This window comes from Saccopteryx bilineata, chromosome 4 (assembly GCF_036850765.1).
Source record: "Saccopteryx bilineata isolate mSacBil1 chromosome 4, mSacBil1_pri_phased_curated, whole genome shotgun sequence".
In the NCBI taxonomy this organism is placed as follows: Eukaryota; Metazoa; Chordata; class Mammalia; order Chiroptera; family Emballonuridae; genus Saccopteryx; species Saccopteryx bilineata.
The window spans coordinates 165,410,118-165,427,870 of NC_089493.1; the positions used below are offsets into that span (position 1 = coordinate 165,410,118).

Genomic DNA, 17,753 nt, shown 5'->3' on the forward strand with positions numbered 1-17,753 from the left:
CAGAAGTGGGATCTGTCCTCATCTGTGAGCTCTGCCAGTGTATACAGCACACGGAGGACATGGAGAACGAGATCGATGAGCTGCTGCAGGAGTTCGAGGAGAAGAGTGGCCGCACCTTCCTGCACACCGTCTGCTTCTACTGAGCCCACACCCGGCACCCCGAAGCGGCCTTCTTGCGCTTCCTGTTGTTAATACTTGTTCTTTCCCTACCCTTGTTTTGACTCTTGACGGCTGCTGCCGGTGACAGCTGCCCTGCACTGTACATATGAGTTGAGAGGTTAGACACATGTGCAGATCTACACGATCAAGTTTGGTGTCCCACTCTTAGTGACGAGTGTGATATTAAAGGTTTTTTTTTTCTTTTAGGAAAAAAAAAAAAAAGAAGTGGGATCTGATCTGAGCCTTGAAGGATGAGGAGGTTAGCAACTGACTGAAGAAGAAAGGGAACAGAATGTGCAGAAGCCATGTGGAAGAAAAATGTAAAATGTGTTCAAAATTCTCAAGAGAGTATATTTTAGCTATAGCAGAGAATAAGTATGGAAGAGTGAGCTAAAGGCTTAAAGGCTGGTGGGGGTGAAATTGTAGGAGGTCTTGCATGCCATGTGCAAGTTTTCACCCTGGCCTACAAATAATAAGAAGCTATTGAAAATTTCTGGTTTGGGGAGAGATAATTAATTTGTCCTAGAAAGCTAATTCCAGCAATAGTCTGTAGCTGGAAGAGAGCAGCGACTCTGAAGATAGGAAATTCCATTCAGCAGCTACCACAGCAGTCTAGGTAAAAAAATAAGTGCCCAACTACAGCATCATGAATGAGAAGAACTCAACTGAAGAAATTTTGCTGTAGTAAAAACTGCCATGACCTGATAATACATTGCATACAGGGATGAAGGTAGTTTTTGAGGTTTCTAATGGCTTGAAAGACTAAATCAATGTCCTCTAAGATAGTCATCCTAGATAGAATAGAATATGGTAAGGAGATGATAATGAGCTCAGTTTAAGACATTTTGGATTGTATCCTTTGTTAAGATCTCAGGAAGGCCCTGGCAGGTTGGCTCAGTGGTAGAGCGTTGGCCTGGTGTATGGAAGTCCCAGGTTTGATTCCCGATCAGGGCACACAGAAGTGCCCATCTGCTTCTCCCCACCCCCTCTCCTTCCTCTCTCTCTTTCTCTTCCCCTCCCGTAGCCAAGGCTCCACTGGACCAGAGCTGTCCTGGGCACTGAGGACAGCTCCATGGCCTCCACCTCAGGCGCTAGAATGGCTCCAGCTGCAATGGAACAACGCCCCAGATGGGCAGAGCATTGCCTCCTGGTGAGCATGCAGGGTAGATCCCGGTCGGGCGCATGTGGGAATCTGACTGCCTCTCCACTTCTAACTTCAGAAAAATAAAAAAATAAAATTAAAAAATCTCAGAAAGATTGAAAGCAATCCCTCAAAATATCTCTGAGACAGACTAAAGGCCCTCTAAGAATCCTAAGGAAGTGCCTCCCAGGTCCATCCCATCAAAGAACAGGGATTCCACTAATCTGAAGGACGTGTCCCACAGCAGTCTCACAGGGAGCTCAGGGCAGAGAAGAGTTTATTTTGATAAGCTTTGAGAATGTAGCTTTTGTCTAAGGTAGTAAATCCTGATAAGATTCATAAGCAAACCACAAATATTTCTTAAAACTGTACTAGCAGCAAGCCCTGGCCAGGTAGCTCCATTGGTTAGAGCATCTTTCCCATATGCCAAGGGTTGAGCTCTGGTCAGGGTACATATAAAAATCAAGCAATGAACGCATGAATAAGTTGAACAACAAATCAGTGTTTCTCTCTCTCTCTCTCCTCCCCACTTCTCTCTCTCTCTAAAAAAAAAAAAAAATCAATTTTAAAAAAATTTAATAAAAAGTGTACTAGCAGGAACACTTCCAACTTTGACTAAAAGGAACAAGCTGTAAAAAATGAAGTCTTTGGACTCCCAAAGTTCTACAGGAAGAAGGCAGGCTGAGTGTACTATATATAGTTTTTATTTTCTATATTTTATGATGCTTTGAAATTTAAAAAACCCTTTCTGGGAAGAGACTGACCCTCAGGGCTAATCAATTCTTAGAGATAGCAAAGGACTCAGCCAGAAGCATACTTTTGATATGTAAACTAACCAATCCAGAGACAGACCTCCTCTAACCTGATTCTTATCATCCCAGGACCAAGACAACCCCTATCTATAGTTTAGAGCCCATGAAAACTATTCAAAGTAGCCAATCCTAATTTGTCACCATGCCCTCTTCACTTTCCCCAATGAAGACTCTAACCTAATGTTTTTCCCCCCTTTCTGTCTTCTACCACCTAACCAAAACCTGGCACTTGCCCTGTGATATTATGTGACATGCAGTGACACCCTGTGAGCATAGTCAACTTATTTTTGTTTTTGTTTTTTTGGTTCCTCTCTTATATACTCCTCTTGTGGCCAAACCTGACTGATCATCACCTAAAAGACACCGAACACTGAGAAAACTACTTAGCTGCAAACATTTTATGGAAAAAAAGGATAATTCAGGGGGCAGAAACATAGGAGGCCATAGGGTAGAAACAAGAACAGTAGAGAAAAATCATTCTCAGGAATTGGGACTGAGCCTTCTCATGTACCAAGCTAGATTTCAGAAGTGCTACGCACTAGTGTGGCTTCCCTCGTTCTAAATGTGAACATCTACCCCAGGTAGAAGAAGACTAAGGAGACATGACAACTAAATGTGATGTGAGATTCTAGATTGGATCCCTGGACTAGCAAAATGTCATTAGTAAAATAATTGACAAAATTTGAATGAGGTCTATAGATTCAAAATTTGAATGAGGTTCAATAGTATTATACCAATACTATAATTTCCTGGTTTTGACTATTTTACATGGTTATATAATTTTGGGGAACCTGGACAAAGGGGATTCTTTGCATTATTTTTGCAACTTTCTGGTAAGTCTGAAATTATTTCAAAATTTATAGTAAAAAAATATAAGTAACATCACTAATAATGTTTAAGTATTACCTATTTCTTTTAAAGGGGCATCTATAGCAGTTATCCTAAGTCTATTCCAGCATTGCATGTGTGTATGTGTGGGGGTGGGGGCAGATAACTTGTTTTGTTAATTCACTTTTCAGGTCAAGAGGAACAACAGCATTTGAGTTGCTCTATGCAGGAACTTCATTAGAGATGCCTCGTGTATACCTAGACCTAATTTAGATGAGGAGACCCTGGCTCCTGAGCCTGAGATAGCTATAATAGATGATACTCTTTTGAGGAAGGAGGATCTTGGGGGTGAATGAGTATACTTTTCATGTGTGAGAAATATAAATAAATGTGACCAGAGGGCCAGCTGTAATGGTTTCAAAACATGTTCACCAATTCTTTGACAATCTTCCTACCAAGAGATGATGTTTAATTCCACTTCCCTTGAACTGATCAGGTCTTAGCAACTCTCTTCTAATAAAATGAATGTGGTGGAAGTGACGCTAGTGACTTCAGAGGCTGGATCATAAAACTCAATACAGTTTTGGGCTGGCCCTCTCCTGGGATGCTCACTCTTGGATCTTGCCACCAAGCTATGAGGAAACCCAGGCAAAGTCCCTGGACCTCAGCCCCAGCTGAGCTCACAGAGGAAAACCAGCCAGAATCAACTGCTAGATGTGTTTGAAAGGACTCAATCTCAGCTACTGTCTCACTGCTCAGCCACCATCTGACTCAGACTACATAAAAGATACTAAACCTCCTAGCAGAGCCCCGCAAACCCCTAGAACTGTGAGAGATAATAACTAATGAACATTGCTGTTTGAAGCCACTACATCTGGTCATGGTTTATTATGCAGCCACAGATCACTGAAACAATGTGCAGTAGGCAGTTGGGAACTGGTGTTCATAAAGATTAAGGGAATTTTCCCAAGTGCACATAGCTAGTAAGGAACAGAGTCAGGGTTCTTTTTTGTTGTTTTTTGTTGTTGTTGTTGTTGTTGTTTTGCAAGAGAGAGAAAGAGAGAGAGAGAGAGAGAGGGACAGACAGGGACAGACCAATAGGAAGGGAGAAAGATGAGAAGCATCAACTCATGGTTGCGGCACCTTAAGAGATCATTGATTGCTTTCTCATATTTGCCTTGATCAGGGAGGTCCAGCAGAGCCAGTGACCCCTTGCTCAAGCCAGTGACTTTGGGCTCAAGCCAGCCACCATGGGGTCAAACCTCTGATCCCATACTCATTCAGGTGACCCTGCACTCAAGCCAGATGAGCCTGCACTCAATTCAGTTACTTCAGGGTTTCAAACCTGGGTCCTCAGTATCCCAGGCCAATGCTCTATCCACTGCGCAACCACCTGATCAGGCGGAGTCAAGATTTTAATAGAAGAATCCGAAGCCATTCTCTTTCTACCATCAACAGACGTGACAATAATAGTAATTGCAGCCAGTCCACATTACATGTTTTCTACAAGTAGGTACTGTTTTAAGCACTTTACATGGAATGATTCATGAGTCCTTATCACAATGCTAAGAGGTAGGTATTATAATTAGCTCCATTTTACAATTGCGGAACCTGAGGCACAAAGAGTTTAATTCATTTGCCCAAGGTTATAGAGCTAGGAAGTCTTAGAGCCAAGATTCACCCTTCAAAGTTGGCTCCAGAGCATGCAGTCTTAACCACTATGCTCTGTAAAGTTAAAACTTCAAAACAGATTACACAAATTGAGAAAAGAACCAAGGACAGTCCCTTTGGAACTGTAGCCTTTACAAGGCAGTCAAAAAGAAGAGCCTGTCATGGAGTAATCTGTGAAGGAGGGGGTAGAGAAAGAACAGAACATGACATCTACAACATTACCACAGGAGCCCATGGAAAGACACACACACGAGCTTCAATCCTGAAGAGTGACCAGGTCAAGTGCAAGTCAGCCATGAAACCCCTTCCCAAAACCCACAGTTGTTAGTAACAAACTCTTCCAAGGAAAATGATCTTTGAACCATAGAATGGAGGGTAATGCCTGCTGGATTATACTGAGTCATGGGGACAGAGCAGCACTACTGCCCTTTTCTATTCTCCCCTGACAATGACAAGCCTTATCCCTACCCTGGAATGATGAGGCTGTTATTTAACTTCGGAGATGAGAAAAGCAAACTCTTGTATTTTTTTTAAATTTATTGATATTAGAGAGAGGGGAAGAGAGAGAAAGTGAGAGAGAGAAACATTGATTTGTTGGTCTACTTATTTAAGCACTCATTGGTTGATTCTTATATGTGCCCTGACTGGGGATCTAACCCGCATCCTTGATGTATTGGGACACTTAAACTAACTGAGCTACCAGCCAGGGCTCTTGTATTTATATTAAAAATATATGATTCAAGGCCCTGGGAGGGTAGCTCCATTGATTAGAGAGCCGTCCTGACACACCAAGGTTGTGAGTTCAATCCCAGGTTAGGACACATATAAGAATCAAGCAATAGCCTGACCTGTGGTGGCACAGTGGGATAAAGCATAGATTTGGAACACTGAGGTTGCTGGTTCAAAACCCCAGGCTTACCTGGTCAAGGCACATATGGGAGTTGATGTTTCCTGCTCCTCCCCCTTCTCTCTCTCTCTCCTTCTTTCCCTCTCTCTCCTCTCTGAAAATTGAATAAAGTCTTTAAAAAATTAAAAAAAAAAGAATCAAGCAATAAATGTATAAATAGGTGGAACAACAAATTGATGTTTTTCTCTCTCTCACTCTAAAAACAAATCAATAAATAAAAATCACAAATAAATAAATATATATACATATATATATGATATATATATAGTTCATGATAGCCCAATGAAGACCATCAAACCCAACTTGATGTTTTCTTTTGGACACAGCTCCCTGTACTAAAGTTTCAAGTGACCCTTCACAGAACTAACCTAGAACCAATGCCTTTAACTCTTACTCCGTACAAGCCTAAAGCAAATCATTCATGAAAGGCCTTGAAGCTGAGACACCACACAGGAGAAGTGTGAAGCCCACACTCTGTGTGGGCAAAGGTAGGAGCTGGGGTAAGCCCAAAAGTGAAAACAGTATTCCCAAGGGAACCAGTCTCAGCTCCAGCTCCCATTTGCCCTCTCTGTTAGCTGAAAGCATACCACACACAGTGGAAACCTACTCAGATAATTTACATACTGAGAAACAAAGACAGCAAGCTCCCTCCCAATCTGGGGCCACCTATGTGCCTCCCTCCAGCCTACAAATTAGATTCTTTCCCAGCAGCAAGGAGTTTCTCTCAGAGGTGGTGATATCTTACTCTTCCCAGAGTAAGACACTACCCAGCTCCACATCCTGCAGTCTTCTCACTATTGGCCTGAGTCATCTGGGCTGAGCCTCAGAGGTGCCATCAGAAAGGATTATTGTTAGTACTTGACCAAAACAATTTAATGTACATGTCACTAAGAGGTCGGTGAATCCTCCTAGCCTTTTGGAAATGAGACCTGGGAGTATGGGAGGGGCCTTCTTGGAAAAACCTCATGTTGTGTCCAAAAGAACCAGAGCTGAGAGAAATTGAGCCAGATTTGTCAAATATGGTTCCACCCTCACAGGTCTTTAGCCCAGGCCTTGTTCCTACCTTCCCACAAGGTCTGTCAGACCTAAAGTCCAAGGAAAAGTTGGAAACTTTGTATTAGGAATTTCTGGAAACTCCTGTGGTTCTTGGGAAGGGGGGCTGAGGAACTGGCCATTACATTTATGACAAAAGCAAGTAGAACAGCAGCCCTAAGTAGGAAAGTGGGGAGCATGGAGGAGTGGAGCCCTAGGTAGGAGAGTCTCAGAAATAAAACCACCCAAATGAACAGACTATAGATTGGAAACCAACTAAGAGTAAGCAGTCTGACAGGCTGCCTTTGGAAGGCCCAAGTGTCCTTTGAAAGAAACTTTTCACTTGTAGGCCTTGCTTCTACTCTGTGACAATTGGATCATGTCATGATCTGAGACTCCTTCCTTCCTTTTAAAAAGAAACTATTCTTCTTTTTTGTTTTTTTTGTTTTTTCTCCCCTGAAATCCAATCAACTAATGACAATGCTGGGAAAGTTGCACTGGATACAGCCCTGCTGTTTTTTCTCATCCAGAGTCAGAAATTCAGACATGACAGATCATCAACTGAATCTACTCATTTCATCCTGACCAGTAAATAAACTCTCTTCTCAAAAGCCATACAAGTTTATTCCAGAATAGAGTCATCAAGTGGACAGTGCTTGTGAAATTCGTTACTGGACTAAGCAACATGGTGACGTACAGAACTGAGGTTATATTAATAGTCACAGGCACTGGTGAGAGGGATCCTGACTTGAGAAGCTGAGTGTCACACTTCCTGCAAGGTAATGAGTAGTGGTCCTTAGGAGAACTCCCTCTGGAGACCCCTCCCACCCCCACTCATCCCACACCCCCGGCCGGATATTTCTACCCAGCACACACGGCATGGCAGACAACACCTCATTTCAAGGAAATGATGAAAGAATGACTACAACTAAAGAGAGACACGGAGAAGCATTAGGTTCCCATCCCCTACCCTTTTAGGAAAAAGAAAAAAAAAAAAGCTCTAAGAACCAGAACTAGCCTCCAGATACCCTGAAGCTGCCTACTAGGCAAAAAGATACAACCACCTCAGCTTACATCACTGTTATAGTCGAATTAATTATGTCCTGACTTTCCCATGGGCTGGACCAGGTATTTAGCCATGTGGTGACCTTTCTCTCATTCATTCGGTTCTGAGGAATGTTAGTTCAGCTTGGCTTCTGTTAGTTGGACCAAGATCAACACCAAGACCAAGTAAAACATCCCAGCTTAAGGGACAAAGACAAATTCTCAGTCTGTATAAACAGATCAGGGAGGGAAAGAGGAGGGGATGCCAATGTCCTCAGCACAGGGCAGGAAATCTGTGAAAGAAAAAGAGAACCATTTAGGATTCTATTTCCAAAGAGAAAATAATAAGTAACCTGCACATCACATCCTGAGGGTTGATGTTGCTAGTAGAACACAGAAACCCTCTAGGATACCTGTGCCTTGGCCATTCTGGAGACGTCTGCAAGGGTAAATGGAATGTTAACCACCTCCAGCGCCACTCCAGGAGGCAAGCTGCACAATCAGGTCCTGAGCGGAGGCACAGAGAAGAGCTAACAGGCTCTGTCCCGGAGAAGGTCCCCGGAGAGGCTATTTGAATTTCACTGCATGTACGAAGTGGGAAGGGAATGTTACTGTAGATCGAAGAAGCTCGTATGCCACACTCTGCCGGCAGCAACTAGCCAGAGAAAGAAGGTGCTGTAAGTTAACCTCATTTCATAATTACCAAAAACATCACAGCCGGCCTGACCTGTGGTGGCGCAGTGGATAAATCCTCGACCTGGAATGCTGAGGTTGCCGGTTCAAAACCCTGGGCTTGCCCGGTCAAGGCACATATGGGAGTTGAAGCTTCCTGCTCCTATCCCCTTCTCTCTCTCTCTCTCTCTCCTCTAAAATGAGTAAATAGCCCTGGCTGGTTGGCTCAGCGGTAGAGCGTCAGCCTAGCGTGCAGAGGACCTGGGTTCGATTCCCAGCCAGGGCACACAGGAGAAGCGCCCATTTGCTTCTCCACCCCTCCACCGCGCTTTCCTCTCTGTCTCTCTCTTCCCCTCCTGCAGCCAAGGCTCCATTGGAGCAAAGATGGCCCGGGCGCTGGGGATGGCTCTGTGGCCTCTGCCTCAGGCGCTAGAGTGGCTCTGGTCGCAGCATGGCGAAGCCCAGGATGGGCAGATTATCGCCCCCTGGTGGGCAGAGCATCGCCCCATGGTGGGCGTGCCGGGTGGATCCCGGTCAGGCGCATGCGGGAGTCTGTCTGATTGTCTCTCCCCGTTTCCAGCTTCAGAAAAATGAGAATAAATAAATAAATAAAATAAGTAAATAAAAACAAAACAAAACAAAAAAAAACACCACAGCCAATTAGCAGCAAATGATCTCAGTCAGTGTGAATCTGTCTTTTTGACCCCAGAATGGCAAAAGCTCCCCAGCCTTCACCTAGGTACAGCATGTTCTCTTTCATGTCATCCTAATGCCTTTTAATCACTGGCCAGGTCTGCTTCATTCCTACAGCCCTCCGTGGAGCTCTTACTCACCACAATTCATCTGCATGCTGTTGTTTTTAGAGGACTCCCCTTTCATTTCACGTACAACAGTCATTTTTTCAAACTTGTCATAATTTAGTACTTCTACTAGTCAATTCATCTACTCTCTCCAGTTTTCTAAGCGTTCCTTATATCGCCTCTTGGAAACCATAAACTGGATGAAGTTCTATGTACAAATTCCAATCAAAAGATTGGGAGAGGAAGGTTAATTCCCTAGAAACAAGTAAGACAAAAATCCCCATTTGACAGACATCCAACCAAATTCAAATTTGGGGAGGAAATTCCTTTTCTGTTTGGTGTAATTCAGGGGTCCCCAAACTACAGCCGGCCAGAGGCCACATGCAGCCCCCTGAGGCCATTTATCCGGCCCCCGCTGCACTTCCGGAAGGGGCACCTCTTTCATTGGTGGTAAATGAAAGGAGCACATTGACCATCTCATTAGCCAAAAGCAGGCCCATAGTTCCCATTGAAATACTGGTCAGTTTCTTAATTTAAATTTACTTGTTTTTTATTTTAAATATTGTATTTGTTCCCGTTTTGTTTTTTTACTTTAAAATAAGATATGTGCAGTGTGCATAGGGATTTGTTCATAGTGTTTTTTATAGTCCGGCCCTCCAACGGTCTGAGGGACAGTGAACTGGCCCCCTGTGTAAAAAGTTTGGGGACCCCTGGTGTAATTTATACTAACACTTCAGACCTTAAAAAGAAAGACCTAGGAACAAGCTGTTGAAACTGCACAGGTGGGGACTTCATTGATATTGACTTCATCATTTCTTTTCTAAATTAATGTTCAGAATTGCTACATAGCATTAAGTCAACAGGATTAAAGGGTTAAGACTTCTCACTGTTTAGATTTGCATATATGCATTTTCCCCATTTATCCACCTGGCAGGTGCCCTGATCCTTTGACATTTTAACACTATGTTCAAATCAGTTACCTTAAACACAATAGTATTTCAAACTAGTATTTGAGAGGCTAATTCCCCCTAGACTTGTACTAGCTGTACACGAATATGGTTAAAGTCAAACTCTTCATCAGCAACTGGGGTCTTTGGCTTCTAAATGAAAATTGAAGCAAGCATGTACTGTGGAGTTTTCTCTTTTCCTACATGGAATCATGTGATTTCTCACATGGATGCTACTGTGAGATCAGCAAGAGTGTGAAACAGTAGGAACTGCTGTATGGGCACAGCTGAAGTCCCAAAGTTCAGTAACAAACCTTTGACTGTCCCTTTGAGCATCCCAATTAAAACTACTCACAAAGTTGTGGAAAACTTCTTAACGGCAAAATACTGTATGTAAGAGTAAATTGGTATGTTCACTCCTGACCCTAGGATTATATTTGTGAGATAGGTTACTGGTTAAGAGCTATCTATTACATGGGAAGAAATTACCATAAAATTAGCTTAATGACAAAATTAACATTCTTCATCTGTTAAAAAATATATAAGACTAATTTGAAATATTCTGCTTTTAGAGAAATACACATATCAAAAATATGTTATCTTACAATTGCCTTAGAGCTGGGTAGCTGAGGATGGAGGGAGACGTTTCACCATATAGTCTTTTTTTCCTAATTTTTACTTATTGATTGACTTTTAGAAAGAGGAGAGAGAGAGAGAAAGAAACACTGATGTTTTGTTCCACTTATTTATGCATTCATTGGCTCATTTTTGTATGTGTCTTGACTGGAGATCAAACCCACAACATTGGCGTATCAAGACCACGCTCCAACCAAATTAACTACCCAGCCACAGCCTCACCATATACTGTAGTCTTATGTACTTTCTCAATTATGAGCCATATAAATGTGTTATGTATTAAAAATATACATATAATTTTATTTAAAAAAAAGTAATTTGATATTCTATTTCCAAAGAGAAAATAATAAGTAACCTGCACATCACATCTTGAGAGTCTATGTTGCTAGTAGAACACAGAAACCCTCTTGGATACCTGTGCATTATTAGGAAATAAATTTACAATGTCATCAATAATAAAAGATGGTAAAGAGGATTGGAACCAAGAGGAAGTTATCACAAAGTTAATATACCTTTCTCTAGTTTATCAGTTGTTAATTCAAACTGATAGTTGTTTCATTGTTGTTTAAACATAGGGTTGGGGGCATGGTAATCTACCCTCAATGATTAAGCACTCTGTGGTTAAGTACTCTAGTTTATAATGACTCCTTTGGAAGAAAGGTTCCCACAGGTAAAGGCTATCATCAAACTCAGCTTTTCATCACAGGACCTAGTGTCACAGAGCGGCAAGTTAAGATTGCTTTAGTATTAATCTGGAGGCTTGCTTTTTTAACTTCACTTGACTTAATCCATTCAAAGACACTTATGAGAATCTCACTGTAAGCCAGGGCAACATCAAATACTGGGGCAGGACAAGGAGAAACAAGAACTCAAAGGTGAGATACAGTTCCTGCCTCCAAGAATCACAATCTGCTGAGGAGAGCAACCACTGAAAGAAATAATGACATTATGATAGTAATTCTACCCCTAAATCTATAACCAAGTCTTGTCCTCACCACTAGGACTGGTCAGTTTCTCATCTAGTTTCACTTTCCCGTCTTCAAGCTACAGCACAGCTGGGTTTCCAGCTGGCTGGGGAAGAAAAGATTCTTTAAATAAATAGCATTTTAAAAATATTCAGTCACTTTTGCTATGCTGAATTTTGTGAACCACCTTCCTCTAATACGTGAATCTAGGCACCAAATTAATTAAAAATCACCCTACAGCTCTGGCTGGATAGCTAGGTTGGTTAGAGCATCGTCCTGAAGCACAGAGGTTGCCAGTTCAATCCCTGGTCAGGGCACAGACAGAAGCAGCACAATGTTCCTGTCTCTCTCTCCCTTTCTTTCACTAAAACCAATTAACAATAATAATAATAAAAAAGTTTAAATCACCCTAGAGAATGTGAAGTCCCCCAGGAAATACACCTTTTCTGTCTTCAACAACAAAATGCACTGTACTTTGAAAGAAAACTTCAAATCAGAAAGTCCCAAAGGAAGAATGGTCTTTTTTTAATGCTTTCTACTATGTCTATTCAATAAGAAAACAGCTTAAAATCATATATATATATATATATATATATATATAATATATACACACACACATACATATATATATATATATATGAAAGCAACAAGTTATTGTGGGATTACAAGAAAATATATGCAATCATTGTTAAAAATGCAGGACTATTTGCAGAACAAGATGCTTTTATAGCACTGGACAGAGTTGCTGATCCCTGAGCATTCTTTCTAACTACTTTTCTCTCCCTTTTCCACAGAAGACACAGAAAACCTCTCCATGTATGCAATCTTCTTAGAAATGCAAAGATTTTACTCAAATCTTTATCACCAGAGGTAGTCGTTTTGGATGAATGATACACATTAGATGTGTAAAAATATCCCTCTGGCAGGTAGTGCTTATTCCAGGAGCACTTCTCGAGCTTCAACTCAACAGTTCACAGTTGCGGTGAAATTACATTTATGAGGCCCCTTTAGAAGGAGTTCAGTATGATCCCTGAGTTGATGCTACTGAGGCATGTGCTAACTTTTAAGCATAATATACCCCTCTATACAGCACATCATCCCAAAGTCCTGGCCTACCAAAACACAACTTTCTAGATCTCCCTAGGAATCACACCTTTCAGAACCCAGACACACTCAGAGCCGAAACTGGCTAAACAAAGTAACGATTCAACCACAGTTGCTCAATATAACTGCCATGATGACAGTTTCCAAGTGCCAGTTTCCCTATTTTGCAATGGGCAAATCTGCTCCAAGGAGAAAATGTTCCCAATGACCCTGAGGCCCAGAGGGCTTTCTTTAGAAATAGAAAACAGAAAATGAATTTGTTAGTTATTTCCTGCTGAGCACAAGGAAGGTGTTGTGGTTAGTTAGGATGATTTTGTTTCCTTATTTAATATACCATTACCAGGACATGTTTTCTTTAACCACACAGTAGAAAATAAGAAAATGCAGTTTATGCTCTGCTGTCATATTATCACCAGTTCCACAAGTTTCTCCTCATAAACATGTCCTTTAATTCCCACTCCCCTTATATAACTCCCCCAAAACTGACATCTATCTATTTACTATCAATCCAAAGCAAATAATTTTACCTTCTAAAATGTTTACTTCCATATCGTTCCTGCTCCTTGATTATTCATGATGTGTGAGGGCCCTTTCTTTTGCAATGATTGCAGCTAAATTTATCTTTTTTGAGAGCTATACTATACATGCTATTTTAATCATAAGAGATGATCATAACTTAAAAGCAGACTATATTTCTGAACCCCAAATCTTTCATGATCTCATATTCAACTGTTAAACTCTTAAATGCTCACCAAAACAAACAAGGTATAATTGATGGGGGTGGGGGGGACTAGAAGCAGAGAGCCACGCTATGGGGTTATCTGACAATTACCATCGGGTCTCAGTGGACAAGACTGGAAATGTGCTCTGTGCATATTCAGGAGCAACTTACCTAAATCCAAAACAGAAGCTGCCCTTGGACAAGGTTCAATAGATGTTTTTACTATCTATTTCCCACTGCACAATTCAGTTCCACAGCTCCCCAGGAGATCTCAGATAAAATACTTAGCAGAATAAAAAATTAGAAATTCTTAACTGGTCTCAACTTGTCATCATAAAACATTTCAGAACATAAAACCACCATTAAAGAACAGTCAACAATATTCCACAGAACAATGCCAGAGAGAGAAACTGCTGTTACCACCAAATGTTTTTCCCTTCTTATTAAGACACTGCAAGATTTTTCTGATCAAAGTAAAGTGATCACAGTTGAACTTAATGCCTAGATATACTCCCATCACTAACTAAAATTTGTCTTTTGAAGGACAGAGGTGGTGGTGGTGGTGGTGGTGGCGGTGGCGGTAGTGTATGGGGGGTTGGCACAAGGAGGGTAAGCTTCCAAAAACCAAAGGCATTTATCTAGAAAGAGGAAAGCAGCAAAACTTCCTTAGAGCGGTTTGACATTCTTTGCTGCTACTTACTCAAAGCCTCCACACACTACCCAGAATCAGTAAACTGAGTAAACGTACCAACTTCTATGACAGCCCAGGACATCTATCATAATTCAGTGATCACACAGCTCAGAGTCACACCACACGCACCAGAGTCAGCCTTAGTTGGGACAAAATAAAATCCCAACACGAATAAGGATTAGATAAGATAACACCAAAGATTCCAGTATGGGGACAGTTTGGTTTAAAACCTCTTCCTGAAAAGTAAGTACTGGATTCAGGGAAAAGGAAAAAAAAAAAAAAAGCTCTTAAAATGACATTCGTTTGACTTTTGACATGGGAGACCTCCATCCCCAGCTGCACAGATCTACAGATTTTGGTGTTTCGTTTCTTATCACCTGCATTCCTGTGCAGCACCCAACATCATGAAGATGAGAGATGCAGTCGACACATCCTGCCGGTAAGATGTCAGAGCTGAACTTACAGCATTTGGCAGAAGTTACTCTATTTCATCATCATCATCACCACTAACAGACCTAGTAAGATCTCCAGAAACAGCCCATAGAAGTGTCTGCCCGCTAGTCCTGGAGGTTAAGAGAAGGCTGTGCTACCCGCTGAGCAGGCAATCACGATTGAGATCACGGTGGAGAAAAAAACCTGAGCCACATGGAGGACAGAAAACAGTAGCAGAAAAAGTCCAACTCTGCCTGCGCCAGCGATGTGGATGAGCAAAGCCGGGAGCCCAGGAGAGGAAGGAGGGGGCGGGGGCCATCATTCCCTAGGAGAACTTGTAAGCCGAGGCCTTCACAGCCTGGGAGTCTGCCCAGCTGCTCCTGCAGACCCTGCCAGCCTGGGCAAGGCAGGCCCGTGGAAGCAGAGCGGGCAAAGCCTCCGAGGGTCACTCCTGATTCACTGAACCTCGGGCCAGCACCACCCGGACCTCTCCGTTTTTCTTGCCTCTACTGGGCTATGATGGCAGCTTTCCAGTCCCACATGCCATACATCAGCCGCAGATCCCTGCTGGCACAGGACAGCGCCTCCCCCCCCCCCCCGCCCTTCCCCACCTCTGGCATACTTTGAGTCTGATTCTCCTTCTCCCCAACCTCAACCCCCTCACCCACCCGTGCCAGGCGCCCTGCCCAGGGGCGGCCCCACCCCCAGCGGCCGGGTGCTGTCAGGCCCGGGCACCTGCAGCACCTCCCCGCCCCACCCCCATTCTCCTCCACCTCGCCCCTCCCCCTTTCTCCAGCAGAGAGGGGGCGACTCACCGCAGTCAGTGCACAGGATCTTGCCCACCTCTTTCTTGAGGTTTTTGCCGTTGGTGTCGAGGGGGGCAAAGGCCGTCTTAAAGACTAAGGGCTGCTCCGTGGGCTCCAGGAAAAAGATGTAACGCTGGTTCCTTTCGAGCGGCGCGCAGGAGCCCACGCTGATCACCTGCTCGCGCTGCAGCCCCCCGCTCCGGAGCGGCCACTTGTCCAGCACCTTCACCAGCGCCACTCGACCCGAGGCGGGCGGCTCACGGGTGCTGTTGGAGCTGGATCCGCCGGCCGGGGCCAGCCCCTGTACCTTGCCCTCCACCACCACGGGTGCCTTGTACGCCTGGTCCTGCACCGACTTGAGGCTAGGCGAGTAGCAGGCAAGCGACACACCGAAGAGAAGCATGGAGAAGCCGGGGGCCGGGTCGCGCCTCATGCCGCCGGCGGCTGCGGCTCGCGAGCGGGCGGTGGCTCTCCGGGCTGCGGAGCTGCGGGGCTGCGGTTGTTGCGGCGGCCGCGGCTCTGGGGGCGCAGCGGGACGGGAGATGCTGCTGTGGCTGCTGCTGCTGCTCCTGCTGCTGCTGCTCTCGCTGCTGCTGCTGCTCCTCTTGCTGCTGCTGCTGCTGCTGCTGTCGCTGTAGCTGCTGCACGGAGCCTTCTCCAGTGGCGGCGGCGGCAGCGCTGAGCAGCAAACCTGCCGCATCTGGCCAGGCCATTTGGGGGGCTCCGCCGCTCCGCCGCCGCCGCCTTGGGAGGGGAAACAGAGCCTGTTGGAAAACCGGAAACAGCGTAACGTTAGTGCCTGGTAGCCCTCCACCCGCAGCCCGCGGACGTGGCCCAGCTAGGACAGGGGCAGGCGGCAAGCGGGCCGCGATGCGCAGCGCGGAGCCGCGCAGCGCTCCCACCCTGCGCGCCAGGACCTGGAGGAGGATGCGGAGGATGGGACGCCCGCCCACTTGCTCTCTCGCGCCCCCTCTACCTCCGGACCGAGTGATGAGCGCGGCTTCTGCAGGGGAAGCTTGGGACTGCACTGCTTTAGTACCCAGCTTCTGGGCCCGCAGGGGTGCGGGAACGATCCTGCTATCCTCTGCTCTTCGGATTTATCGGCGTGACAGTGGGGGAGTGCGTCAGGAGGGGGCGGAGTAGAGATAACGGATTCTGGCATTGTTCTATGAACATGGGAATGGGACACAGGGTGTGCCCCTGCCTTTGGCCACTGGCGGTAGCAGCCAGAGAGATAGCAGCTGCCGGGGTGGCGGTTCAATCTCCTGGCTCCTAGGTTGTCCCCTTCCATGGGAGGACCCTAAAGGCCAGCCCCTAATCGAACCCACGTGCTCCGTCCTGCCACCGCCAGGTGAGCGCTGTAGAAGCGAGTTGAGTGGTGGAGGACTTCAGCCCCGTAATTTGGGAAAGAGTTGAGGCTACATGGGGTCTTGTCTCGGCATCGAGGACACCTAACAGGGGTGCTGTTGGAAGAAGGTCTAGCCCCAAGGTCTGGGCTCTCACCAACCGCCGGGGGTCCAGGCTGTAACCTCATCTTTTAAAAAGCCGTTCCCTAAAGAGGTGGGGGCTTCCTGGAACCAACCTGAGAACCAGAGCCTGTCAGGCCAGAGGCTGCTCCACAGGAAATGGTTACTTTTTAAAAGTATGATGCTTACAAGAGGCAGGAAAGTTTGCTCCACTGGAGCCAATATCTGATTTTTTTAAAAGCAATTCCGCAATCTATTCTCTTCCTATCAACGGGATCCAGGAAGTTTTCAATACCCAGCTCATATGCTCGAAGGATGAGGAGCTCAGGAATTCCAGAGATTCTGGAGTATTTTATCCCTGATTGGGCTCCACAGGAGGCTGGACCAAGGATGTCTGACTCAGGCTAGGACTGCTATTCTGGAAAAGAAGGAGGAGGAGCTAGACCTTTCCTCCTGGCTGTCTAAGAGACTCTTCAAACTTAGCATGATCGCAGCATGCTCTCTCCCACACCATTCCAAATTCCCTGTAATTATTTTTTAAAGATTTTATTAACTGATTTTAGAGAAAGGCAAGAAAGAGAAGGGGAGGGGGTAGGAGCGAAAGCATTAACTCAGTGGTAGTTGCTTCTCCTATGTGTCTTGACCAGGTAAGCCTGGGGTTTTGAACCAGCAATCTTAGCATTCCAGGTCCATGCTTTATTCACTGTGCCACCACAGATCAGGCTCCCTGTAATTATTAATGGTACCATTTTATACTTGGCAACCCAATCCATTCCAATAAATCCTTTTGTCTCATCTTATTTTTCCCTCACCTAATCAATCACCAAATCCTTTGGTTCTACATTTTTAAATATTTCCAATTTATCCAGCTTCTCTCCAACTCTGCCATAAATACTGGAGTTCCAAATGCCCATCATCT

General features: G+C 44.6%; 1 protein-coding gene across 5 annotated transcripts in view; it reads right to left on the reverse strand.

Moving 5' to 3' along the window:
• NRG2 (neuregulin 2) overlaps nt 1-16,225 on the reverse strand; it is a 199,170-nt gene extending 182,945 nt beyond the window's left edge. For all 5 annotated transcript variants that reach the window (XM_066272678.1, XM_066272676.1, XM_066272677.1 and 2 more), the window contains exon 1: nt 15,378-16,225. In XM_066272678.1, the coding sequence (XP_066128775.1) occupies nt 15,378-16,068 (691 nt within the window). In that variant the 5' untranslated portion in view covers nt 16,069-16,225. The remainder of the gene's footprint in view (nt 1-15,377) is intronic.
• Nucleotides 16,226-17,753: the final 1,528 nt, after the last annotated feature.